Below are 19153 nucleotides of genomic sequence, written 5' to 3' on the forward strand. Positions count from 1 at the left end.
AAGTTTTAAGCTTAGAACTTAGAAGTAGATCGGTAAATGCAATAAGGCAAAATCTCCTATTTGGTGAAATGCAACAAAATAAGCTCTCCACTGGTAACAAAACAACGAAGGGTGGAGACCTCATTAAAATAGCGAACTTCGAGAAGGCGTTTGATTTGGTTAGCTGATCCATCACCAAGTGGGTCCTCAAGCGGGTGGGATTCGGATCTCGCTTTTGCCGAGACGTGGGGCACATCTATTCGGCTCAATCACCCAGGTGCGAGTTAATGGGGTAGTCTCCGATCCATTTCCAATAAGCAGAGGTACCAGGCAAGGCTGGCCACTGCTGCCTCTCCTCTTCGTCCTAGCCATAAAACCCCTGGCTCAATTTATCAGATGTGATGCAGAGGTACAGGGCTGGTGCTGATGGGGAAGGGAGGAAGATAGAATAGAACTATAGGTCGATTACATTATTTTATACATGGGCAAACTGAGCAAGTAGGGCCACGCGCATTGTGGATCCTTGCTCTTTATAAGGAAGCTTCGGGACTCCGTACTAAATGGTCCAAATCATCGGTTATCGCTCATAAAAGAGATTCAGATAGGATTGCCTGGCAGGCTTTGAGACTAATAAAGAGTCTTAGCTTTTAATACTTGGGCGTTTATATCTTGTTTGAACTGGGTCTGACCTGAAGTCTCAATCTTTCCCCACTCTTATCCAACATAAAGCGGGATTTTCAACATTGGGCCAGTCTTCCACTCCAAAATCTTAAAAGGGTGGCCAGATTTAAAAGGATTCTTCCATGCTTCTACGTTATGCAAAACTTCCCTCGGACTAATCCAGCCTTTTGGTTTTGGAACATTTTGGTCATGATTCGCTCTTTCCTCTGGGCCTGCCGCCCCCGTACCTACCTAGACAAGTGTTTCCAACCAATGCATGTTGGAGGAATCGGGATAGCAGATGTGCGGTTATATTACTGGTCATCACAGTTTCTAATAGTCAACGACTGGCTGAGCATTGGATGGGGAGACTCAACATATCAGGCATAACTGTCCCTTGTGGGCCTCGATAACATTATGAGCATACTTGATGGAGGGCCCAGCCCCAACATCTCCCGGAACCTACCAGGGTGGTGTCCTGAATAGGACTGTACAAGACAGGACACCCATGCAACATATCATGCTCTGGAAAGGACATTGGCTTCATCACATATCACAGTTGGAGTGGTTCACTAAATGGGATAAAAGCAGACCTATCTTGAAGATGTTCCGCAAGGACCTAGAATGAAATCTTTTCGTAACCTGGCTGTATCACAGTTGAACTGGTTCACTAAATGGGATAAAAGCTGACCTATCTTGAAGATGTTCGGCAAGGACCTAGAATGAAATCTTCATAACTTGAAATCCCAATTTGCTCTTTCCAAAACTCAGTGCCACAAATACAACACTCACTTGCACGCCACCAACCGGAGATACTAGAACCCCCAGAATATATAGCCCCATTAAAGCTAAACTCCTGATGGGTTCCCTGGGCGGGGGGGGGGGGGCCTAAAGAATTCAGACCGTTATCAATTAACACACTAGATACATTTGCAGCCCCCAAACAGAGGGCCTTACTTGGGAACCGCCATTGCCTTTCATACCCTACCGGGCGTGGAAGCAGCAAATGTAAGACCACTGGGGAGTGGTCAGAATATGTGCTGGGGAGTGTAGTGAGGGAGCCAAACCAATCTGTTACGCTGGGGGAGAGCAGCCAATAATCTAGCCTGGACCAGGTGCCGTGTGGGCCAGAATAGTGAGTGTAGTCGGTGAGGGTGGGATTACGCTGCCGCCAAATGTCTATCAGCGAATACTGAGCACAGAGATCTTTCAGGGCACGCCTCGCCCGAGGTTTAGCATCTGGTGCATGAGATGTGCTGTCCAGTGCGATGTTCATTGACAGATTGAGGTACCCCCCTAGCAGTAGAGTATGAGGATCATGTTTCGCAATCCGGGCATTCAGGTCGTGGAAAACTCAGGGGCATCAACATTGGGAGCGTACACATTAATCAGAGCGACTCTGTGGCCGTACAGAGAGCCCGCTACGATCACATACCTGCCCAATGGGTCACGGCAATAAGTGTAAAGGGGACTCTCTTGTGTATCAGTATCGCTGTACCTCTGGCGTAGTTGCTATAATTGGCAAAGTATCTGTGCGTGTCCCAGCTGGCGTCAAAGCGGGCTGAATCAGTGTGGGGGGGGGGGGGAGGTGTCTCTTGTATATAAACTATATCAACCTTATGTCGGAGAAGGTAGTGAATCACCTGGCGCCTCTTACGAGTATTATTGAGGTCTCGAACATTCCAGGTCATTAGGGTGATGGCTGATGGCCCCTGCATGTTACCTAACTATGATATTTAATCTCAATATAGACATATTTCTGTCAGGACTGTAAAGTGATGAAACCTTGGCAAGCAATGCTAACCTCAAGCGCAAACAACAACATTTGCAATGTGTGAACTTACCCCCATCCCCCCTCCCCCCACCCAGCCGCCTACCATCCCTTAGGTGGCCAACCCCTGGCAAGTTAACACGCTCGCTAATCATAGGGATCGCCGGGCCGACACTTGTGGTCCAATAAGTGGGACCCAAGATGGGATAAACCAACTTAGCGGATACACCAGAGGGGGGCAGCAACCCAGAATTGAGCCGGCCTAGTGCAGTATCTGTAAAGAAAAATCATAACGAACAATGCAATTTCCCATATACAAACTGTAGATCACACAAGGCCATGCAAGACACCCTCATCCAGCACCAGTGTTCGAAAATAGGTCCGCACTCGCAACAGAGCCGCTGTGTGGCGGGGAAGCAAGCGCACCCTCCGCGGATGACTGAGAATTCCACGTCTTATGCGTGCGGCAGAACTCCTGGGCCTCTGTTGGGGTATCAAATATACGAGATCTGCCGCCCACCTCCACCTTAAGTCTCACGGGGTATAGCATGCCATATTTGAGTCCAAGATTGCGTAGTGTAGCCTTAACCCCTTGAAATTTGCGGCATGCTTCCTGGACCATTGGAGTAAAGTCCGGCTAGAATGCCAACTTGGACCCCTGCTATTCAACTGTGCCGCGCTCTCTTGCCAGACGGAGCGTGGTGCCTCGGTCCCTGAAATTCAGGAGGCGCGCTATGATGGGTCTTGGGGGGCGGAAGGCCCGGGTTGGGTCTAGGGCCCAGTGACCTGTGGGCTCTCTACCACAAAAGCCAGGTGTAAAGGCCTCACTGCCAAACAAATCTGTAATTTCTCCACGAAGAGGTCCATTCGACCTGTAGAGGTCGTCTCCGGGACCCCCATAATGCGGACGTTGTTGCGTCGTCCGCGTGCTTCCAAGTCCTCATTTTTTATGGCTACTTCCTTGAGTAGTCGTTCCGCCCGTTCCAGCCACTTCAGAGACTGAGCTGTCCCATTCTCCAGATCTGAGGCACGAGGCTCTGCCACGTCGAGGCGCCTGTCGTGGCCTTGCACTTTGGCGCCCAAGGATGCGATTGTCTGGTCTAGGGAGTTGAAGCGGGAGTCCAGCGTCTTGAATCCCGCCTTCATTTCCAGCAGCAGGGAGGCGACGGAGGCACCCGAGGGCTCAGGTTGCGCCGTGGCCGGATCCTTTTCCGCCATGACTGTATTGTGAGATGGTGCACCTTTAGCCACTGTGTCAAAAGGCAGGGTTCTTTGCCTGGGATCCTTGTGTCCCGTTCCGCGAATGTAGGGCAAGGGAAGAAGGGGGAACCGGACAGAAACATATTGCGCACAGTCAGTAGGTCAGGTGTCGACTTTGTGTAGGCCCCAGACTCTCCAGACACGCAGGGTAGCACGCTGGCGCAATCGCGAGTTTGTAGCAAGGTCTGTGTCCTGTCGGCCAGGGCAAACAAGATGGCGGCTTCCCTTTAGCATAACATGAGCGTTATTGTGGCAAACTTGTGGTCACTAGTGCAGACATGGTGTGCATGCACTATTCATAGGTTCCCAATGGGCGGGCCGCACAGTGCAACCTACAATATTTGTGCGTCTTAATCACGATTGCAGCTTCGAATACTGTGAGTAAAGTGGTTCCAGCCATCAGGCAGCATCATGGAGGGTCCCAGAGCGCCACGGAGAGTCCCAGCAAGCGGGGAGAGCGGTCATTGGTGTCAGGTGCAGCCGAGCATGCACCAGTCTCCCCCGCAGCGCCAGGCCAGCGCCCAACCCCCATCAGTGAAAGTCAAGAGGGCACGGTCCCCTCGCGCGCCTAGCAGAGCGCAGGAGGGGGTCGGGACAGCCAGCCCAGGGTCCGGAGGGATCTAACAGCAGGGACGGGGGGGGGGGGGGAGCAGCACCTGCACAGCCTGACTCACCCGGCACGTCGCTGATTCGAACCGGTGTAGTCCTCCTCCTGCCAATGGACGGGCGATCTGCGTGATTCTCCGGGACGCCAGACGAGGCCGCGCCGGCCCGCCCCCTGCCTCCTCCGACACAGTGATTCTTCACTCAGGAAGGAGAACGGTGCCCTGGAACCAGATCATCCCGCCCGCATCGCTTTCGCCATCAGGTACGCCGCTTTCAAAGCTGAACTTTGTGCATTGCCATGGGGAAATCGCAGATGTGACTGGCCGATTACTGGAGCTTCACCCGCAGGTGGCCATCTTCGCCGCCGGCTCGGCCATGCCCCCCCAAGTCTTGGTCCTTTTATGAGCAATGATGTACATCTTTGTTCCATTCACTTAAAGAATGGATTAATCAGATGAGTAGACCTTGGTTGCAACAATGAGTGGTCAGCTTCAGCAGGAAAACAGGGTCCCAGTGTGCTTTACGAAGGGTGAACAGACTATTTTATCATACTCCTAGCGTGCACTGTGAGCCAGTGGAATGCAGTTCTAATGTGGACCTACTTCTGGACATTAAGATGCAATGTGACTGCAAGGCCCTTAAACCTTTACAGCCTGGCAAACAAATTCTAGGTGAGACTAGTATATGAGATTAAAGAAGTTGAGGAGGGCCAAGATGAGGACATGTCAGCTGAACTCTGGACAGTGTGAAAAAAAAGAGCATTTGGGTTGTCTTTGGGAGCTTAAGTGAGCGGCATAAAAAATAATCTTGTTCCCAACTTTAGATTAAGTGGCAGGCAGTGTTTCCAAGTCCTGGAGCCAGTCATGTGATGTTGAAAGACAGCTTACTATATATCAGTCTCTGTGTCTCTTATAAACAGGATGTTACATCATTTAGTTAAGTATACACTTCAAACAAACAGTAATGTTGGTTGTATTCTCTAGACCATTAATCAAGCAAAGTTGATGTGTTGGTTGTAAGTGCAAAGTTGGGAAATCAAACTGGCACTGTTCAAGGATGTGTGTCAGGGGAAGCACTTTGATATTGAAAAGTACACAGATGAGAGCGGATCCTAGAGGAATTTCACAAGACAGAAAGTGTGGGGACAATCATAATGTCCCTATCAAGGCTGTGTGGCAGACAGTGAGAAATGGTTGGTTCCATTCAAACTCAGGTACAGAAAAATCTACCCAACTTTAAAATCTATCATCAGAATTGTGTTGTTAAGAGAGCATTAAGCAACAGACATACGTATTCTCAATTCTGATTTTTTTCTGGCTCTCAGAACCAGTAATAATGGGCTTTGATTGCAAATGTCAATATATTTTCAGACCAGAGTTATATGTCAAATCTTATATTGTTGATTATGTGTTTGGAAAGATGCTAATATGCGTTCATCTTTGTTGTTGAGGCTCCAGGAACTCTGAGACCAACATTCATGGCACTTGTTTTGACAATCTATCCCTATATCCTACATTTAACTTTCATGACTTCAAATTGAAGTAGAGCCCCTTATGCACTTTACAGCAGGTCAAAATGTGTGCTTGGCCTTTGGTGAAAAAAATTAGAAGCCTTGACCAGGGTCAAAATGAAGACAGGGGTGGTGTGTTTGGGGTTGTGAAATGTGTGCAGGAGACAATCTTGTGAAAACTGTGCAAGAGGAAGGGGCCTCCTCATCCATGAGGCACCAAAAACTCCTCTGTGGTAACAGAGCGGTTCTCGACTTGATCACATTCTTAAATGGCTTTTCAGTCTACACTGTAGATGGCTTGATGCTGAAAGGTTTCGAAGGTTGAAGCACAAAGTTTGTTACTGTAAAAGACACTAGAAGTGTTTAGTCTAGGAACCTAGTGACAATTATGGTATGGATTTGCCTCACTACTTTTGATCCCTTAATACGATTTATGCTCACTATCTGAATGCACAGAAGAGGCATTGATCAAGACAGACAGTAGTCACAATGTATGCATTGCTTTCTATTTGAAAGCGTGTCTCACATTTCCTTATGCTGCATTTTGCGTGCACTGGCAGAAAGTAAGAATTTTCTCAGGTGCTCCGAAGCAGCAGTACAGACTAGAATAACTGGCAACCACAAAGTGACCTAGCTCAAAATGCAAATTAATAACTTTTTCCAAGGCATATCTAGATTCTTGTGGGCAGTATTTTATGGTGAGACGGACAATTCTCAAACTCATCTTAATCTGTTTGGACTGGTAACAAAGCAACATCACACATCTGGGGTACTTACAGAGCCATCCAAGTTGGTTGTGAAAATATCTTCCAGTGTTGCAGTATCTCAGGTTGTGAGACTCACTGCTTTTCATCCATGAAGTACTTGCAAATATGTGATTCTGGGCAGGGACTTTCACAAATATGAGATTGAGAGCCCCAGAAATGGGAGCAGACCCTCACAACACCACCAACAAGATTTGCTGAGACTGAATGGAGTCCTGAAACCTTACGTCCAGCTCTCGAGTCAATGGATTCCTTTCATACGAGTCCACAGAACCACTCTGTACATTGAACTATTTTCCAAAGCAAAAGAGAGCATGAACATACCAGATAGAGCCACTAGGCCAAATAATTTGAAAGTTGCTACACTTCTCTATACTACCTGTCTCAGTCTGCTGCTTTTTCCTTCAGGGATGATGAGTGGCAAGCCCTTTGCATCACTGCCCCTACAGGTGGGAACTTTGAGGAGTGCCTGCGACACGACTCATATGCCCAAGCTCCATATTGCCACCCCATGTGCCTCTTTTGAAATGGATTGTGGATGTCCACAATCAACTTGCATTTGGAGTTATACAAGAGGCCAGGCAGGCTCTTTAACACCTGCCATGCCAATGGTGAAAATCCCTTGATGGATCTTGTGCCCAGTAAAGAAAAGGAAGGACGAAAAAACAGATCTGTTGATCAAAAAGACAAAGAAAAAGAGTGCAAAAAATAAGCACAAAGAATACTTTAAGGTCACTATGAAGCATGAGTGATCAGGAGAACCAAGCCGATAGGGAGATACTCGCTTGCTATGCCGAAACCTAAGTACTATAGGATTCAGAATTTATAAAGCTCATGGCAGAGTCAGTGCTCTAAATGATGCTGGAATCCATAGATAAATAACTCGCTCTGGGCAAGTCCCGAGCTAAAGCTGTAAACTGGCTCAATACATTTGAAGGAAAAGAGGCCCAATACAGATGACCCAGTCTCAACTTGCACACTGCACCTACTAGCCTACAAGTGACAAAAAGAAACAAGGAGGGTGAAAAGCCAACAGGCCAAGGAAATATAGAAGCAAGGTATCAATCGAGACAAGACTCCTTGATTTACCCCTCCCAGGAAGGGGAGGCTCCTTGTTCATACTGAGGCACGCAGAGAAAGTGCCATTAGCCTAAATCTAAACTGCTTTATGCCACAAAAAATAGTGAATAAAATATAATGGAATTTTAAAAACATCCTAAAAATAAAGACATATGAACTAAGACTTGGGAACAAATAATTGCTTCCAAACAATTAAATGACTGGTGCCTAATTTACTGACCAGTAGAAGCATCTGATCATACCAATTAATTCTGAAAGGGAGATGAATGAAAACACCATGAGCAAGAGAATTCTCTGCACACATCCTCCTTCAAAAGATAAGAATATTTAGCCTACCCTAATCAGACCTTCAGTCATCCTGCTCATTAATGGTTACAAGACACCATATTGTGCTAGTATTATTGTTTAATGTTGATCGATTACATAAACAGCCTGAGCCAATCCCATGCCACCGTCCATAGAAAGCAGTGGCTCTCTGCCATTTTTGCATCTTTCTTTGGGTTGTAGCAAAGATGTGCGCCCTTAAAATCCATTAACATGCTGGAACTCGGACCATATTAATATGCAACATGGGTAATATTCTTTTTTGATGGGGCAATCGATTGCTTGAATGTATAAAGCACAGATTAAGTGATAGTTCATGACAATTTTTAATGACAATTTTTAATTCGACACGCTTTGCCCCTACAGGCCGTGAGTGGGGAGCTGCATGAGGACTGCTCCGTTTGGAGTACATCGCACCCTACAACTCCCTACACAGCATATCTCACAGAATATGATTCTGCATACATGTTTAATGAAGGCATAATTGGAGAGTCAATTCACAGGTCAGTGCAAAAAGCTGGGGCAACTGATGAAGCCTAACCATGAAGTGTTTGTTGGGTTCTATTGCTAGGAAGTGATACGTGGTCGTAAAATTCTACTATTGATTGGTTTGTTGGACCAATGGTCAGTTCGCAAAGAAAGAGATCAAAATGGAAGAAGGAGTGGACTTTAGTGTAACCCACAACGTGGAACTAGCTGGAAATTGTAACATTCTAATTCTAGCTCATCTCCCTGGTACTCTTGGAAAAAGCTTTATTGGTGTTAACGAAATGTTGCATTACTGTATTGCCGATTAGTTTTTTCAGCAGTGGCACGTCTGTATTATTACCTTTGTGTTCTTTATATTACTATAACTTTCCTTTGACGTGGCTATGAAATTTTACATTTGCCAGCCAACAAGCGCATTTGCGGAAGTGCACATTACTCTGAAAACGCGTAGCTCAGGAAGGAAGTGGAAGTACAAATCTGGAACAGACATGCACACAACCGCAGGTTAAAAACAAAAAGTTAATACCATTCACTCAACAGAGTGCTTAGCAAAGTGACGGAAGTTCAACGTAATTCGGATCATCCAAATAAGTAGCAACTCTACATTTTGATTAAAAAAAAAAAAAAATCAAAGTTCATAAAATGCCATAGCATAGATGTGCAATGCAAACACATTTATTGTGCACTGTTTTTAGGTGCCTCAAACTTCTCAGTCAGTCTCTCTTAAGTGTGGTATGAAAGACTGTTCATAGCGACGACCTCACAGGCAAGCAAACTGTACACAGTCAACTGAGATGTGCAAAATCCAGACTGAACTGGACACCAATCTGTTCAGCTGTAAACATAACAAAACAAATGTTTTGCTACACTCCTACTCCATCACCACCCACTTTCCATTTTGAATAAAAATGGTAGAAACAGGTGGTGGTAGGACAAAATGATGAAACAATAGTGGCCCGCTCTACAGGTTATGGCAAACATTAAACAAATGAATTCAACAATTCAATTCTGCAGGAGTAGTTCTTGATTTGCAGCTGAAACACCATCATTATGCTCTTGGCTTTCCTGGGATAGTTGTAAGGGGATAGACGTCAAATAGCACCGGCTTCACTACATCAGACGCTAAAAGAAAGCAATGTGACTCAGTCACTTTGGATCCGGATCAAACACTAACCCAATCCCTCACCGTGCCCTGTAAAGCTGGCCTCTGGTACACTATTTTTTTTTTTACTAAAACCGGTGACTAATACCATACCCCAAACTTCTAACTTACCACCACTTGCTTTCTGGTCCACCTGGGCAATAACCACAACTCAAAATTCTTGGTATTAATTATGGGGTTGTACAAATTTCAAAACCACTTTCAGCTGTTCATTAGGCCCCATCCCTAAAGCAATGGGCAGGCAGCAAAACCATGTACTTTCAAATTAGACTACCCCCAAAACACACAAAGGCCAAACCCAACAATACCAGTCCACAAATGTTCCGACTTAAGCATTCTTCTCAAATCGAGGACTACCAAACTTCACTTCATCACAATAAACAGCAATCCTACAAACCAACCTCTTTAAACCAATTACTTGCTTCTGAGCTGTAAGTTTCACTCCAACACAAAGGCAACAAAAAGAATCTATAAGAAGGTCTGATACAGTCGACTGTAAACATCTCCAAAGACCATCTAGATAAATCAACATTGTATACACAAGTACTGTGCGGGTTTAAGTTTTAGGAGCTCAGTCACCCCATGTAAGTCAAAACGAAACCCAACTGCAAACACTAAACCAACATACATAATACCACCAGCAGTAACTCACGACGACCAGACACTCCAAGAAGGGAGAACCATGACTCCCTAAAAGCATGCATAATAAGGCCTCTTAATAAGGCCTCTTCTATGTAAACCTGCCTGTTTCCCTGAAATTCTCAGACTGAATGTCCAATGCCTCCCACCCTATCTGCTCGTTTATCCGTACAAGATATGACAACAATCGTGAGATCACGTGCAAGTGTCACATGCCAGTACTCCCAGTACACCGTCTTTACACAACCTTCAACTATTAGCCACGAGAGGTGCCAGCTCCACCTGGAAGTTGTACTACAGGTCACGCAGTGGTGCGGAATTTCGCTTGCCTGATATTCAGAACAAAATGTTTGGAGTCAAGGGCAACACATTTTCATTTTGCCCACTGGACAAGTAGGCCCAAATTCCTGTTGCACCTTTTGACTGCCAGTGGTTCACAGTAAAATATATGCATTTGTGGAGATTTGCAACTTTCAGGAATTCACAACAGTTTACAGAAATAGGGCTATAAACCCACCTGGGAAACAACTGTCCATTCCATTTTGCTTGAGCAAATATACTAACGTATATTTGCTGGTGTAAAAGAAATCGGCAGAGCAAATAGAATTACATTTTTCTGCTCTTTTCAATGTTGGGAAGGGGTTGGAGACTAGTTGCAGAATACCCATCCATCAACATCAATGTTTATGTGTGTGCACAAACTCGCCAGCCATTCCAGCCCTGGAACTACCACGGTCTGCCAATTTCCAGCCCGTGAGTAGATCTGCAAAAACAAAAGGCACAAACTAAACTCTGGTATGTCCAGAGTTCAGTACAATAGGAAATATGTCTTACATTAGAGCCCAAATCCTAAAATACTACGAGTCCCGTAATAAATCAGAGGTTATCATCAGAACTCTGATACAATGAGAACACTGCCATAATTTGTCACATGCCTGCACGGAGACAAATAGAAAACCGCTATTTTAATATAGGACAAGTAGATTTCAGGAGCACCCCATTCCTTGAACAAGTGGATATTTTATAAAATTCTGTTCTACTGAGGTCTCAAAAGCAGATACAAGATGGTTCTGATTGTTTCAGGACAAAGTGCAACAGCTGGGGCAGTCCCCTTCTCCAGCACTGTACGTCCCCAAGAGATGCTCCAGTACTTATCTTGGTGGATGCTTATCTAAGACAGAAGTTGCTCAGTAGGCTCGGGTCAGCCGACTGATTCTTGAGGAGGGCGTTGACCGATGTGTGCTTCCAATCTTTTGGGGAGGTGGTGGAGGTGTCGATGATATGGGTGTGGATGGCACTGATGGGGGATGCTCCAAGGCTGAAAACGTGGAGGGAGCATAGGTCTGTTGGGACTGCTGAATGGATGACCGTCGCTGTATGTTCTCTGGTGTGGGTTTCTCCATTCAGTCAGGCCGCAAGCAAAGGCTCCAGGCAGCTTTTTTCTTTTTTCAAAAAGCCAACTATGGTGCACATTCATCAGATAATCTGCAGCACTTCTTAAAAACCCCTAAAACTTCCTTTTAAGCCTAATCTCTAAGCCACAACAGTTTGTGGTCCCAGATTCGCAGTGTCTGACTAAGAAGTCAAATTCACTCCTGCCTACAATACAACTGCAGACCTTACTTAGCCCCCTGCTTGAATGTGGATTTCCCACAACTGGAATGTCTCCTCAGACTCCTCTAATAGGAGGCGAGCCCTCCTTTCGCCCCATAAACCCAGCCTATAAAAAAAGTGATACAGTATGGCAGGCACACACAGGTACCAGTGCCCCTCTACCATACCTGTAACCCAAGGCTTGTGTTTGGCCAGTGTCTTGTGGGGGGGGGGGGGGGGGGGGGACTGCTTTGCTACCCAATTCCTAGTTCTCAGGCCTTTTCCTCTCACCCACCACTCAATATTTATTTTTGCTCTATTTAAAAGAGCACAGATCACGCGGTGGGTAGGTCCGAATGACTATAATGGCAATGTGAAGAGCTCTGGATGAAAATCAATGCAGGGTCTGCATTTAGAATAAGTCCATTTGAAGACTTCTCTCATCCTTTTTGCTTTACTTGACCAGTGCTTCCTGCAAATATTTAATGAGAAATTCAAGGCAGAGTGTATAATGTGTCCATGTGCTCTGTAACTCAGGGGCTGGAAAGAGGACATAAAAAGCCATCAAGAGCTGCCCAATCAATTATTTACTTTTACTACTTAAGCGCTATCCTGGACATATTTTGGTATGGCTGTCAATATTCATCATCTACTATCCACACTCTGGCTTGTCCATTATAAATTAGAGTAAAGAAAAGAAGTGTCTTCGCTCTTCCTGGAACATAAAGATCAAATAGATGTGCAAGACATACATTATATACACTTGCAACATTTCTTTGAGAGGGGTAACAGTATGGGATGGCATGGCTGTGACTGGATGAGAAAGAAAAACAACAACACACATGACAAACCTGCTTGGCACTCGCACCTTACTGCACTGCTCAAGAGCCAAATCTCCCCGCTGACAAGGTGGTGGTTTTGAATGTCCATCAAGGGCCATTTCCAATTCTCTTGATGACCAAGTTGAATGAAGTGCTACTTTTCCCCATGAATAATGGTTGCTTTGTACACAGAGGGCTGGATCACACCGAATTAAACAAAACGACACTCTAGAATATACTCTTAAGCTTACCACAGGTACAAAAAAATCTCCGTATCGTCTGGAAGCAGGCCTTTCATTAGGCACAGTTTCCGGAAGGAATACTCTGGTGACATAGTCTTATTTCGCTCTCATTAAGTAATGCATTACAGACGCAGGAAAAACCTACCAACTGTTTACGATACAAAAGTGTCTGGGCAAAATAGTGCATCAAAAGAACCCGGATGGAAGACTGTGCAATGATCAGTGTAAGCAGTGTGACCTCCAGCACAAAACACATGCAACATGCTTTTTTTTTTACGCATTATTAACCTCAGTTGCTCATCGTTCAGTCACCCTTGGGACATTTAACAGCACACATTGCACGAAGTACAAACACTCACTCTACCCCATACTGCGGAGCTAAGGTGCATGGTGTGCCATCCTTATGAGCCATGAGATGGGTGCGTTGCACTTAAATAGACTGGCTGAAGACTGCACAGGAATCTTTCTGCACAGGAATCTTTCTGCTGGCAGCCCAGAACACCAAGCACACCAAGAAGGGTTGAGAAAGAGGCTGAAACCAAAACAATCCACGAGGACCCACATATAGTTTTTAAATCAGACCCTTCTATTCCACGCGTAAAGTGCATGAAAAAATGCGCCTGCCAGAGAAATTCATACTGCTTGTACTTTAAAGTTGAAATCAGCAGTCACCACTTGCAGGCAAGACTTAGTAGATTATATTAGGCAACTGCAGTGAAGTGGAGGAAGGTGGAGAACATGACTTTAGGATTGTGGTGAACAATACGACCCACAATGCACTGCAGCGCTCGTCATCCTTGGGCCAGCTTAACAGACTCAAAATAAAACAATGAAGCGGCTTAGGATACTAAACAAGGCAGCTATCATATTAGGAGCGTCACTAAATGTACAACAGCATTGTCAAGCACGAGAGAAAACATCCACACGCTTCAACATGACAAGCAAATCTAGATGAGCAACTGATGAACGCACACTGTGCACCCAGGACTATAAACAGCAGTCAAATAAACTCAGTGGTAAGAGCACTTAACCTATTACGAGGAGGCGCCTCTTAGTGCTAGAGATGGTCTGCAGATACCGCAAATCTCACTGGCTCAGGCAGACTACTTACAGCGGAGAGACCGATGTGAGCATGCATGTGAAAACAGGACCAATCAGCCAATTAAGTCATAATCCTAAATCGTAACAATTTTAGCACTGAAGAAGCTGCAAGCTGGCTTAAGTGAAGTATTTCTCAAGGCAGCAATGCTGCAACCCATCACAAAAAAACAGCATTTGCATGAAACAATAGATCCAAGAAAGTTGGAATAGGAATGGACTCAGGTAAGTGTACTGTACTCCAAATCCCAAATTCAAAAACATATTTTATATAGGTTGTGTAAAAGCAATCAGGCAAAATGTACTCCCCTGATGCTGCAAATCAAAAACTCTAATATCGTAGAAGACACAGTGTACCTAGTCACCATACAAATTCAAATGTGTGAGGAAAAAAAAGGAGTACATTTCACAACCGTGAAAATTGGAAATAACTGGTGATGCAATACTTTTTACTTAATGGAGGAAAAGTAAAGAGCATCAGGTCACGAATAACAGATCAAATTAGGAAATGATTCAATTCAACAGAACAAAGAATTTAGAGACGGCTTGCGGAAATCGAGAACAAGAACAGCCCACAATCCGCAGACACATCTTAAACCGAGCCAGAGCTATGAAAGATCACAATCAAAATTAAGGCCATGCTTAACTGGAAAAAAACCAAGTGAAGGATTGACAGCAGGATAACAGCTCTGGCCTACCACAAACTCGGATGCAAAAAGTACTGCTATTCAGAGCCCTTTAGAGCATTGCTCCCACAAGAGCATATTTTTTTTTTTTGGGGGGGGGGCTATATTTACAGCAATAGGAAAAACAGTTAAAATCGGGCCAGCCATTTCTTTTTTGGGGGGGGGGGGCGGGGGGGTAGCGAACTGGCCAACACTAGTTAACACTGAACAATTACCATAACATTACAACTTTTTTAGCTTCAAATGTCAATAAACACAGATGAAAAAGGCTTATGCGCAATTTATCTCCAGACGAGGCCATGGCTGATAAAAGCATAACTTTAGCAAAATGTACTCTGGCGGCTGATGGTATCAAGAGCGGAAGAGATTCAAAATACCAGCTGACGGGAGATGTGAATGTCCAAGACAGATCTCAGCTATTTGTACAAGCATCAGAAAATCCTAACCTGACGACGGAGGCGCTCCTGCAGTAGATCGAAACAAAGAGTACTCAGCACCTACCTGTTGGTGTAGGGACCGCCAAACTGCAGATGACGGTGAGGATGGAAAAAGCTAAGGTAAATGGAATTGCTGCCAAATCAGTAACGCAAATAGAAAACTTTTTGGCTTGTCAATGAAGGAGGAAACAAAGCATCAAGATTGCTAGGCTTACACAGATTAGCGGATTAAATGTAGAGAAGTCTGAAAACAAAATCTTAATACTTCTGTGCAGTATTCACAGCAAATCAACTATAATACGATGCAGTAGATGAAAGGGAGATGGAGCTATTTATAAAAGGAAAGCAATGGTGGAGGCGCAAACATCCGGGTGGATCAAGTGCCAAGAGCAGATAGGAAAGATCCAAGAATTGTAAATGCAGCTTGGTGAGAGGAGGGAGCACCAACGACCGTGTTCTATGGATTGCCAAATACAGCAGAAATATTGGGGCTGTAGAAAAGCTAGTTTAGCTTCACTCCACAAAGCAGGCTATTAGAGCCTGACAGCTAGGAGCTAGTCAGGCCCACATCAGTGATAGCTGAAGGAATGTTACCACTTCTCAAGAAACGATGTGGCATACAACAAAGCGGGCTTCGGTTCACACGGTAGCCAAGTCAGTGCCAAGGCATTTAAACAGATCGCAAACATCATAGAACTACAACATTGGTTCAAGAACTAAAAACTCAAGGCAATTTTAAGCTGTCAGTCTGACTGGGAAAGCATACGTGGACAGTGAGATGGATACTATGTATTTAGGCGCCATTAAGGCCATCAATGCCATTCCACACAAGACATGTTCAAGATGAACATGGTTGAGATGGAACGAGGATGGTTAACTGGATATGGGCAGGCTGGGTGATGGGTGGCAGAGAGGTCCAGCATGTTCGACTACTTAAATTAGATCGTGGAGCTACAAACGTAGGCAAGTACAATCAAAACTGAACAGCCGCTTTAAAATCCTCTGAATGTTGAGTTGACTCTAGAAGGGGATGAGTGCATCTGAAAAATGAGTTAGCGGTTAGTGTGTAAAGGTCTACACCACACAGAGCAAGAACACACCTGACCCACAATCAAGCAAATCCTGGTGGCCAATGCCTTATAACTGAGCAATCTAGCTCTGGAAATAACAGCAAATTAAAAACCGACAATTCAATTTGCAGAGTGACAAATGTACTTTCAAAAGATCAGTGGTCAAAGTGCATCAAAAAACATATGGGATCTGTGATGCTGCATGCAATTGGGGTGGGGTCAGTGAGCGTGGGAACAGATTCAAAGGTGTAACTAAAAACACAAAATATTCTGTTCTTTTTTTGGCCTTTCACCGTCAGGTAGCTACATATAAAATAACAAGCAGCTTTAACTGAAAAGATTTTTTTTTTTAAAGTGGTTACTCAGTTAGAAATGGACTATACTGCATTATGAAACCTCTATTAGCTAATGCACTGCAGAGGTCTGTGTGTAACCAGAGAGCCACAGAATTAAATCTTGGTTGGTGTAGTGGAGAATAGTGACTTGCATATTTGTTGTACTTTGAGATCACAGCATGTGAATATGCAAGTCATTATTTTAAACTTGCCTTACACACCCTACAGGATAGACTGCAAGAAATGTGAAAAAATGTTTAAGATAAAATGGTGCTTCCAAAATATAGATTTTAGTAATAACCAGACTATAGGTAATGCATTTTTTTTTACTAATTGTCCCTTCAACACCTTGTATGGGGTAGTAAGCGTTATATAAAAACTATTACAATTAACAGCAGGCACTCCACATCTCAGTTGTTAACTCTTTGCATTACCACTAAAAAAGGATAAATCTTGGTCATCACAAAGCTTCCATCAAATAAAGCCAGTACCGGCTTCCAAGCATCCTTTACATTTACGAATTAACTTGTTGCGCACATTTCCTGGCCGGATGGCTTATTTAGCTGGAAGCAGCACGACTTAGGTTTTCACAGCACAGGACTCCCTGAATGACACTTTCAGCAGAAGCATTTAAACTATCGGAATTAACTGTTCGGGGACAAGTGTTTATTTACAAAAAGATGGGGAACGTTTTTTTAAAAAAATCAACTATTTTTGATGGATGTATCACAATGACTCTCCTCTTCCTGAACCATAAAAATAATTCTGTAAATAAAAGACAATCTGCATTTAATCCAGTTTGTCTTAACAAGGATGTGGCCTTTGAACTGTAAACTGTCTAAAAAAAGGCATTGCCGCAGAGTAAAACCACTGGATGCAACAACATAAAACAGGCGGAGCTTTGTCTACAACAACTTGAAAAAACCTAAAACGGCGATGTGGCTATGGAATAACTAAAGCAGAAGCTCAGTGCCAGGATGAAAAGCCACTTCCCCGAGAGAGGTCACCGCTGGAGCCAGGGTCCAAAAAGACCACATCCTATTCAAAGAAGCACGAACGGAAACCTCTAAATTTAAATTAAACTCATCACCATACGCTCACAGGACACGAACACTTTACTTTACCCTCCTTTGAGACTTTTCCCTCTCAATCCCAACGCCATCCAACTAAACTGCCCTTAAGTGACCACTCTTTGGGCCCCACAAATCTTGAACCACACTACCTTCCCTATCAAAATGAAACATTGTGACAGTCAACTCCCACTTTAACCCAGACCCCACCCCTCCGTACCCGCCCATAACATGTCCCCACAACCACTCCTTAATGCATACCCCTTTTCAATAGCCAAAAGACATTCTCTGTCCCTTTCGCTGTCTGACTTTGGAACCCCTAGCCCCCACTGCTTACCATGTAAACTGTCCCTTCCTCCTTTATGCTTAACCTCGCCGCTTCAGTTAACTTTCTTTCTCCCTCCGCACGCCTAGTTCCAAGACCTCCCCCCACGCCCTTCACCGTCGCCCCCGTATCAGGCTCCTTACCCTCTCGAGCCTTCAGCAGCACTGTATTCGCAACAATGTTCTCGAGCTCCATTTGGCCCGCTCTGAGCCCAGTTCCCTGGGCCTCAGTGACCGGCCACTGACCCCGCCCTCAACCCACCGTCTGGCCAATCCGTGCCGACCCGCGTGCCATTGGGCTGCTCTCCGGCCGCTGCCCCGCCCTACCGTACCTCCATTGGTCTGAAGGCCGCGGCCCTGCAGGGATGTATTGGTTCTGGACCAAGAAAGGTGGAGTTTAGATCAAGCTCTCTCTTCTATTGGATATTTGTTCCGCATTTAGTCCCTCCCCAGTATGCCTATTGCCAACCGTAACTTTGTACTCTCAGGGACATAACGTTGATAGGATAATCCTCTGCCACTCACTGTCAGTTCTTCCCGTCATTGGATTTAATAAACCAACAAACATTGGTACATGGCCACGCCCACTTACTGCCGATAGGATGCGCTCAGGTGATGGGCAATGCTGCTGTCACTGTCCTAGAAATGAAGATCTGATTGGTCACCGGCCCAGACCCTTAAGATGGCTTCTTAACGCCAGAGATGTCTGTCAATTTTCGGCTTTATTGGTCAATTGGCTAGAATAATACCAGCGATACTTAATAGCGATTTGTTCTTGGTTCAGAAAAACCTCTGGGCGTGGCATTGGTAACATTAAGGATCTGGCTGGCAACCTTTGAACTGATCAGGGTGACCGGTTGACTTTTATACTTTATATACTGTTTTTTCAGTTTTATGTACCACGAACTTGGCGCAAGGGCTTTAATGTCTTGTTTACTTTTTGCAGATTTATATAGCGCGAAATCGACCCGAAGGTATTGGAGGGCGTTACATGAGCACCAGTTAGTTACGTTACACAAGGATACGTTCGTTTTTGGTAGAAACGGGGAGATTAAATGATTTGCGCATAGTGACCACACCGTCATCCGCTTCAGACAACACGCATACACAGACGTCACCCAAAGATTACACTGACACTTTATTTGTGGGTGAAAACTGCTGCAGGTTTATTTTCATACAACACAGTATGATAATAAAATTGGGTTATCTTACGGGCGATCCAGGGCAGGCAGC

The 19153-nt window shown here is 44.8% G+C and overlaps 1 protein-coding gene across 1 annotated transcript in view; it reads right to left on the reverse strand.

The window, feature by feature from the left end:
• Nucleotides 1-18183, reverse strand: part of GRK6 (G protein-coupled receptor kinase 6) — a 352507-nt gene extending 334324 nt beyond the window's left edge. The window contains exon 1 of the mRNA XM_085618338.1: nucleotides 18065-18183. Coding sequence (XP_085474464.1) covers nucleotides 18065-18116 — 52 coding nt within the window. The 5' untranslated portion in view covers nucleotides 18117-18183. The remainder of the gene's footprint in view (nucleotides 1-18064) is intronic.
• Between the last annotated feature and the right edge of the window lie 970 nt (nucleotides 18184-19153).

This window comes from Triturus cristatus, chromosome 7 (assembly GCF_964204655.1).
Source record: "Triturus cristatus chromosome 7, aTriCri1.1, whole genome shotgun sequence".
Lineage (NCBI taxonomy): Eukaryota > Metazoa > Chordata > Amphibia > Caudata > Salamandridae > Triturus > Triturus cristatus.